Source organism: Manis pentadactyla, chromosome 9 (genome assembly GCF_030020395.1).
Source record: "Manis pentadactyla isolate mManPen7 chromosome 9, mManPen7.hap1, whole genome shotgun sequence".
In the NCBI taxonomy this organism is placed as follows: domain Eukaryota; kingdom Metazoa; phylum Chordata; class Mammalia; order Pholidota; family Manidae; genus Manis; species Manis pentadactyla.
The window spans coordinates 53,340,525-53,349,591 of NC_080027.1; the positions used below are offsets into that span (position 1 = coordinate 53,340,525).

The 9,067-nt window shown below is 35.3% G+C and overlaps 1 protein-coding gene across 1 annotated transcript; it reads right to left on the bottom strand.

Moving 5' to 3' along the window:
- Positions 1-1,818: 1,818 nt before the first annotated feature.
- PTH (parathyroid hormone) lies at positions 1,819-4,360 on the bottom strand. Its single transcript, XM_036917980.2, has 3 exons — positions 4,263-4,360; positions 2,373-2,468; positions 1,819-2,225 (listed from the first exon to the last, which is right to left on the bottom strand). The coding sequence occupies exons 1-3, from the start codon at positions 4,358-4,360 to the stop codon at positions 1,964-1,966; spliced, it is 456 nt and encodes a 151-aa protein (XP_036773875.2). The 3' UTR covers positions 1,819-1,963.
- Between the last annotated feature and the right edge of the window lie 4,707 nt (positions 4,361-9,067).

Below are 9,067 nucleotides of genomic sequence, written 5' to 3' on the forward strand. Positions count from 1 at the left end.
TAAACTGTACTTCTGTTTCACAAGCAGTCTTAGGAAGCTTGTTTATGTTATTATGATTCTACTCCTGGGTAAAAATCCCAAAGAAATTCTCATCAAGGAACATGTTCAACAATAATTGAGGCATGATACTACCAGGGCTTTGGAAGCACTGTCCACACCACCCTGTGGTATTAGTTAGATATCCTGTATTCATAGGCTGGAAAGCTAAAAACTACATTTCCCATAATCCTCTGAAGCTAAGGTTCTAAAAGATTTAGGTTCAGCCAATTATATGTACTCTTGTGAAACTGGGAAAGCAGAAGTAAGACTATTCTGTCACTTCTCCCTTTCTGCTGGAAAGTGCTCGGTGTAGGAGTTTGATTTTGACATGCTGGTGTCAGCAGATTCCATCATCAAGGCACATGTCAAGAGGCAGGATGCAGTCCATCGTTTCTGCTAGGATGGGTCATAGCAGGTGCAGTGTGTTTCTGGAACAGCAGCAGTAAGCAGCGCCTTCTGACCAAGGCAGTCTCAGAATAATTATCAGGCAGCTGCTGATATTAGAAGAGAATTGCTCACTTGGTGACTTTGAGAGTCTTTCTTCCAAGCGTAACATATTGTCTGTTTTCTTCAGCATTCTCAATTATTCTGTCATAAATACCTTTCTATTTAAACTAACTGAAGTAGATTCTGTTCTCTACATTTAAACCAAAGCCTGACTGATTCCACCAGGATGCCAGAAATTTGTAAATATTCTTCTAGTTTACATGTTGCAAAACTTACTTGCCATTTAAGTCCTATCTAAGTTGTTTCCTACATAAAGCAGATCGGTTTCCTTCTCTGTGTATCACGTTTTGCATTTGCATACATATTATAATTACTTGTTTACCCCTCTGCCATCCTCATTACAATGATCTCTTTCAGGCCAGCGGTGAGACCTTATTCAATCTTCAGTGACACAAGCCACATTTTAAATGCACATGTGGCTACTGTATTGGCAGGAATAGAGAACATTTCCATCATCACACAAAGTTCTATTGGACATCATTGACTGAAATAGATCAGGGCTCTGTATTTTACACTCCTGAAGTATCTTGTACTTTTCTTTCATAGTACTTATCAAAGTTAATAATGATTTATGTCTGTCTCCTACTAAATTGTAGGTCCAATTAAGATAGGAACTGTGTCCATTTTGCTTATTAGAGTATGCCCAGTGCCTAATATGGTATGTGACAAATAATGGACACTAAATAGGTATTGGTCAAATGACAAATGAATGAAGTTATATTCTAATAAATATAAAAATTCCATTCTTTGTGATTTGGAGTTCAGACTAGAAATAAGATCAGTGGGTTTGTGTAGGGGCAAATGCTTTTGCATTTAAGTTTCAGAACACTTACTGCCTTTTCCTGCTGGGCATTTTGTTTCCTTTCTTGAAATGAGGACAAATAGTTTCTAGCTAGTAAGGATTTGGGGACCTGGTACTTTGGTAATATTAAAAGGAAGATGTCCAAAATATCAGAATGTGAAACACTGATAAAATGATTAAAAAATATTTTTTGTCCTTCTTCATAGTCACAATCAACTTAACATAATGGTGCTACTCATAACCAGAAAGGCATTCTTATAAAAAGTGAGAAATGCTTCAATTATTTAGAACCATAACTATTAAATTTTTATTTTGCACTGTGAAATAGGAGAGAGATTAAAAAGTGTTTTATTCTTTTATAAATTATGCAGTAACATACTTTAAAAAGAATGAACAATAGAATTAGAATAATTAAAAGAGCTCTTAAATTAATAAAAGTAGAATCAAAACAATCAATTAGAATTGCAGATATCAGGGCTAACAGTGGATCATATGTAAAGTCTGATAATGTTAGAAATATGGGCTCTTGGTAATCTTAATACAGCTTGAAAACATTAGCAGCATGTAATATTGTTACCCCACACTGTCTAAAACAGTGCTCTGATACATCTGTTTTCACTGCGATTTAGCTTTAATTAATACATCCACATCAGCTTTGTCTGCTTCTCCAAGACTTTTTTCATTACTCTCAACCAGGACATTGTCTTCTTTTTTTCGGGGCCTCTGGGAAGCACCATCTCTGTGAGCTATAGGAGCTCCAAGGGCAATAAAATTGTGCACATCCTGCAGCTTCTTCCGCAGCCATTCTACCCTTTCCATCGAGTTCAGGTGTTTCCCCAGATTATGCATAAATTGTATTTCACTCACAGATCTTTTCCTGGAGGAAACAGAAAGACAGAGGACCCTCCATTAGTTCCCCTCTTCCAAATCATAAAGTATTAGTTCCCCTCTTCCAAATCATAATGCCAGTCTTAAAAATCCAATTCCCATGCCCTCACAGTGCAGAACTGGCTACAGTACTTACTTAGCAGGTTTCCCATCCGATTTTGCAAGAAAACAAATTGCAAACATGATGATCGTGACTTTAATCATGCCTTTTGCAGACATCATCTTCACTAAAAGGAAAAGCAAAATGGAAGTTATTAAAAATATTTTTAATATTCCAAACTATACAATCAAAATTTATAATAGTTACATTTATAACCATAAAACTGCAACACAGAATATTAGCATAACTAATTGGATTGGTTTTCATGAGAGACTTTTGGAATGAGTGCCTTTATTTTGCAGAAACATTTGTCTGTATTATATTTACACAAATTTTACTTAGATATTAGATTTGTTTTATTTTGGTAGGTATCTCTGAGAGTTCTTGTGCAAATTTTAATATATGAATTTTAAGCAAATGAGGAATGAAAAAGCTTACTTTTCAAAATTTCCTCTTACATTTTATGTTAGCTATGACTAAATGCTTATAATTTCCTTAAAAATGGCTAATTCTCTTAATAAAATAAATTGTTGACACTACTTAGCAAATTTTTCTTTCATAAGTCAACTTCATTTCAGATACTACACTAATAACCATAAATACCCAATTAGTAGGGTCTGATTTAGAGATTTTTACTGAATTAATGAATTCTTCTGCCATTAGAAAGTATTGAAAAATCATCTAATTAATTACTTTTTATATCAATTTAGTGCTTTGATTCCATATAAAATGCTCATGTATTTTATTAACAATTTTATTTCAGTATAATTATTAGCACTTTCCTCTTTTGCTCATAAAGCTTTTCATCTCAAAATAGAATAGTTTTAATTTAATCTGCATTTCAATAATTGCAAAACCTATTATTATAGAAATGCTTTTTCTTAATATTCAGTGTTCTCCATTTTAACATTCATGGAGGGTGGCTGGCTATGTGTTCGTATTTTAAAGGGAAACATAAGTATTTAAAATATATATACTTACTTAAAATAAATACAGAACATTTTAAAGTAACATAAGAAACATTATAATTTACTACATTTATTTTCACTGTGCAATATCAAGCTATTGATGGAACAACAAATGAATATTCTTCAATTTTAACATGTTAGAAACAGACACTGTAGCTAGAGGACAGGAACATTGGTGTCTAATCCTAGCTTTGTCACAATCACCTATTTACTTCCTTGTTCTTAATAAAGAGATGAGCTTCTTACAAGGATGTCATGAGAAAGCTGAAAAACAGTTGTAAAACACCCTTAAAATTCATACACAATTTCAGGATAGAAAATTAGTAAAGGTTTCATGTAAATTGAATTTCTCCAACTACAGTATGCAGATTGAGCTCTCTCTGAGTCATGAAACAATCTAGATAAAGATATTCTGCAGGAAAAATGGAAATATAACTCAATAAATTTATTTTGATTATTTAAATCAGAATTATTCATTCCTCATTAAGCTGTTTTATTTCAAAATTTCAACAAGATACTATTAAAGTATATCATGAAAAATTTTAATTATTTTTCTTGTAATTTCAAATGAGTATAGAAAAAGCTAGGGATCTCAAAAGACTTTAATCACAAATAATGACTTAAGAGTAACTTAGTAACATATACTTATTTTGTATTGTGATTATTTTATATTAAACATGATTCAAACCCTCCCTGAACATTTTACCTTGAACAAACAGCATGGTATTTGTGGGAAATGGTGCACATTAAGTAATAGCTTGATTATTAAAAAAGAAAAAACTCACAGAATTTAGGGGAGAAAATAAAGATTACTCACCACACAATGTTTTAGGACAAGATCTTCGGTCAGGTGTATTAGCAGCTGATGCTTCTTTTAAAGTTGAGTAAACTTGGGAAAGCTGATGAATGGACTGTAGACCCTTAAATGTGACATATATATAGGTCTTCCAACCACCAAGAGAAGCTTTTTTTGTTACAGATGATGTCACTCCCAGTTCTCTGGACTGTAGCCATAGGATCAGAGCAACACACACACCCCCATTGGGCGGTGCCCATTCCTCTTAAATTTTAGATAATTGGATATTAAAAAGAAAATAGTGTGTGGTTGGGAAAAGAGTTTATGCAAGGAGTTAAAATAACTACTGAATTATAATTCTTACTGGGTTAATGAATTTATGTTATAAAAAGACTGATTTCAAAGATTTATCATAAAGTCATCATTTTACTTGAAAGTAAAATCTGAAAATAAGCGTATTTGTTGTAACCCTACAATTGGTACAATTATTATGAGAATTATAATGAATTGTACTATGCTTTTCTTTACAAGTCACTTTCAACCAATCCATATTATTCTTGGTCATCTTTCAAAAATAGATATAGTGCTTTTCTTAGAAGAAATCTTGAAAATATTTTGAGAAAATGCCCTTAGTGCATAGTTAATTTAAAGACTCTATATGTGAAATTATTTTAAAATTCATTTAACATCCATTTTATTTATGCATTTTAATTTGCAATACAAGCATTTGATAAGCACAAAGTCTATGATAGACTTTGAATTTATTATCTCATTAAGACTTCACCACAATCCTTTAAAGTAAATACTATTATCAGCTCCACTTCCACAGGAGGAAACTGAAGTTTGGAAAGTGGAAAAGATGGATTTCAGTAGCCCTTCGTTGAACTCCAGTCTTCTTGACTTTAATTTGCCTAGCCCTTTGCAGCCTCTTTGCCCAAGGGTTGGGTCTTGATTCTCACATTCCCCAGCTGATGATTGAGGGCCTGCTCCAAAACCTATTGGAGGCATGATGCTGCCATCTGTCTGATGTGAAATGTTGCTACAGCCTGGTCCCCAGCTATCAGATTCAAATAGATATGCCCTTGAATGCCCTTGGTATATTAGGGTTCATTTAGGCATCTTGGTGCCCAACTAAATTCTCAGAATTAGATCAGTTCTCTTAGCTCTAGTCCTATCCAGGTTTCGTGTTATCCCCATTACCTGCTACCACTGGCATGGTTTGACTCCACATCTTACTTGGCCAGTTAAGATTCAAAGTCCAGGTTTGAAAAGTACTTGTCAGAGTCTAGAATGAGAAATATGTTAGACCTGCTCTATGAAATTTTCTACACTGGGCAAATCTCACTTGGAGTAGATGTCCAGACTCCATTTTAGAAGTGCTAGGGAAAAACTGCAACAAGTCTGGAGGGTATGAAACAGATTGTTGAAAATGTTGAAAAACATGACATATGAGAAGCAGCTCAGTGAAACTGGAAAAGTCTGGAAAAGAAAAGGCTTGGGATGACTATATAGGTGTTTTGAATTCTGTCAGGACTACATAAGGAGGAAGACATATTTTTTATAGTTCAATAGGGAAGGACTGTGTTCAGTGGTTAAACATTACAAGGAGGCATGTTTGGTCGCAACTTGGATATTATAACTGTCAAAATGAATCAAATACCTTTTTAAGTAGGGAGTTCCCCATCATTGAAAGTGTTCATGTAGAAGCTAGATGAGCCTTTATCAGAGATATTAGATTCATAGCAGAGGGTTGAATCAAGAGATCCCTTTCAACTGTGAACATCCATTGTTTTGATTTTTTAAAGACATCTCCTGATGCAGTCTACACATTATATTTAGGTATCATTTTTTTGTTATACTCTGTTGAGAGGAAGGAGAATTGGAAATGCAAATAGTTTTATAAACACATTTTTCATCTTTATAACAAAGCCATGTATAACATTTTAAATTGTAGATTTTCCCCACTCTTTGGGTAAAGTTGACATAACTGACAGCCTCCCAAGGTGATGCAATTAGTGCCTTCACTGTCTATTATAAGTATTTCAGAATAAACTTTCATATTGAAGACAACCACCGTGTTAAACTGGTTTTACAGAAAAATAAAGCAAACAATTTAGACAATGTTCATTCATTCAAAGAATGCATTAAGTATCTACTATCTGCCAGGGGCTATGCTAATCAATAGATGATAGAGGACATGATCTCTGCCCTCAAATTTAACATGTAATTACAATATCATGTGACAGACATATTTTTTTTAATTTGGTATCATTAATATACAATTACATGAGCACCATTGTGATTACTAGATTCCCCCCATTATCAAGTCCCCACCACATACCCCTTACAGTCACTGTCCTTCAGTGTAGTAAGATGCTATAGAATCACTACTTGTCTTCTCTGTGTTGTACTACCTTCCCTGTGGCCCCCGCACACACATTATATATGCTAATCATAATGCCCCTTATTCCCCTTATCCCTCCCTTCCCACGCATCATCTCCAGTCCCTTCCATTTTGGTAACTATTAGTCCATTCTTGGGTTCTGTGAGTCTGCTGCTGTTTTGTTCATTCAGTTTTTACTTTGTTGTTATACTCCACAAATGAGTGAAATTATTTGGTACTTGTCTTTCTCCACCTAGCTTATTTCACTGAGCATAATATCCTCTAGCTCCATCCATGTTGTTGCAAATGGTAGGATTTGTTTTCTTCTTATGACTGAATAATATTCCACTGTGTATACGTACCACATCCATCTTCTTTATCCATTCATCTACTGATGGACACTTAGGTTGCTTTCATTTCTTGGCTATTGTAAATAGTGCTGTGATAAACATAGGGGTACATATGTCTTTTTCAAAAGTGGGCTCCTACATTCTTAGGGTAAATTCATAGGAGTGGAATTCCTGGGTCAAATGGTATTTCTATTTTGAGTTTTTTGAGAAACCTCCATATCGCTTTCTGCAATGGTTGAACTAATTTACTTTCCCACCAGCAGTGTAGGAGGGTTCCCCTTTCTCCACATCCTCACCAACATCTGTTGTTTGATTTTTGGATGGTGGCCAAATTTTAACTGGTGTGAGGTGATATCTCATTGTGGTTTTAATTTACATTTCTCTGATGATTAGTGATGTGGAGCATCTTTTCATGTACCTGTTGGCCATCTGAATTTCTTCTTTGGAGAACTGTCTTTTCAGATCCTCTTCCCATATCATGTGACAGATATTATAATAGAGACATGTACAAAGACTTATAAAAGCACAGACAAGGAAGTGACTAAAATTCACTGGAGTCATAGGAAGCTATTTTTCTGAGAAGCTGAAACATTCTCAAAAGGATGATTGTGAATTTTCATCAGAGAGGATGAGAAAGAACAGAGGGAACAGTATATGCAAAGGCATGGAGGCAATGAAGACTGAATACATTCTAGTGGAAGGGGAAGGGAGATGGGAGATGATGCTAAAGAAGTAGGTTGGGTACAAATTATGGAAGTCTTCTGTGTCTATGCCAAGGTTTACCTTGTAGCCCTTTTAGAACTCATGTGTGTCCTGATTTGTTAAAGGACTGCTTGACCTTTCCACAAAAAAGAGTAATAGCTACCAAGATTTGGCACATTGTTTATCTCAACCATCAGGCTATGAAGCTGCAGGTTTTAGATAAAAGAAAATCACTTAAGAAATAAGAGCGCTAGGGGCTATGTGGGCACAGGAGGCTAAAGTCACAGTGACAGAAGAGCTGAGCACAGCTCTTTGCTTTGAAAAGCTCAGGCTTTCTTAGCACTCTCAAGTTCTCTGAAGCTAGGCTCAGACAGCCTAGGTATTCCTCACATTTGGGAAGGGTAAAAGGCCATGTGTTATTTCCTCTTGCATTCTGGGAGGTTTTATTTTCAGACTGATACTTTTTCCTTCTGTTTGTTTAATAGGAATTAGTAAGGCTTTGCGGACCTAGGTCAAGAAGAAACTTTCAGGGCTGGGAAATCCAGCTGCAATTCTCCTAATTCTGTATTTTCTCAACAAATTAGATGGTGTCTAACTTAGCAGGTGACTTACTTTTTGACTTGAAGCTCTGTGAGATACTGAGCTACTGAGTTCTTGATCTTTCAGAAGAAACTTTCCTCCCTCCCTCTCACCAGTCCCCAAACTTTTGTGTAGTTAGAGACAATGAGCAAAAATGCTTAAAAGGACAGCATATAATAGCTGTTGAATTTTCCAAGTGTTTTTTGTAATATTCTGTTCCTTACTTTTCTTTCTCCATAACCTTTTATTGATGGATACTATGAGAGTTGTTCCCTAACAGGCAGCATTGAATAAGCCATTGATCCTTCTACATTCACTAGCTGTTATAAACCCTGCGATCTACTGTACCTAAGTAGACCTCTAAAGATGAGATATGCAGCTGCCCTCACAAATAAAATATTATCTGCTGGTTTTTGCCTTTCCTGTCAGTGAATGTTCATCCTGACATGTGCTTACAGCCTTCTGCATGTTTATGTGGAACGGAAGAGTGTTAAGATGACACGCACTGTTTTCACAGTTTGAAAGGGGATTGAGGTTAAATAGTGAGATCCTAGATCTGGAATGAGACAATATTTGTAAATATGGCAAGGAATGTCTCTGTCCTGTCACTGTGTAAGCCAAGGCATCTCTTGGGGAAGCCTCTGGATCTTAATTTGATCAAAAAGATGTCGAGTTCTGCAGATGTTTCTATAACTTTCTCTATGATGTAGGTAAAGAATGGAAAACATGTCCTTGAGTGTACCTCATTCACAAGCTCTCTGAGATTTAATCTACTCCTATCCTCTGTTTCTTAAAGAATGAAGGGGGAAAGTAATCTTAATTGAGAGCCCTCATCTGTGTTTTGACCATAAGGAAGGTGGACAGCCATAACAAGTGAAGTCTCACGGTTCTGCTGATCCTTTGCAGTGAGCTTACCAGACTGCTGAAGTCATCACCCCTAATTCTAAATATTC

Coding starts and splice junctions, on each gene's coding strand:
- PTH (XM_036917980.2), bottom strand. CDS start 4,360: ATGGGCACCGCCCAATGGGGGTGTGTGTGTTGCTCTGATCCTATGGCT. Junction 2,469..4,262: donor TGTAACAAAAAAAGCTTCTC/TTGGTGGTTGGA, acceptor TTTGCTTTTCCT/TTTAGTGAAGATGATGTCTG. Junction 2,226..2,372: donor TCGGATGGGAAACCTGCTAA/GTAAGTACTGTA, acceptor TGTTTCCTCCAG/GAAAAGATCTGTGAGTGAAA.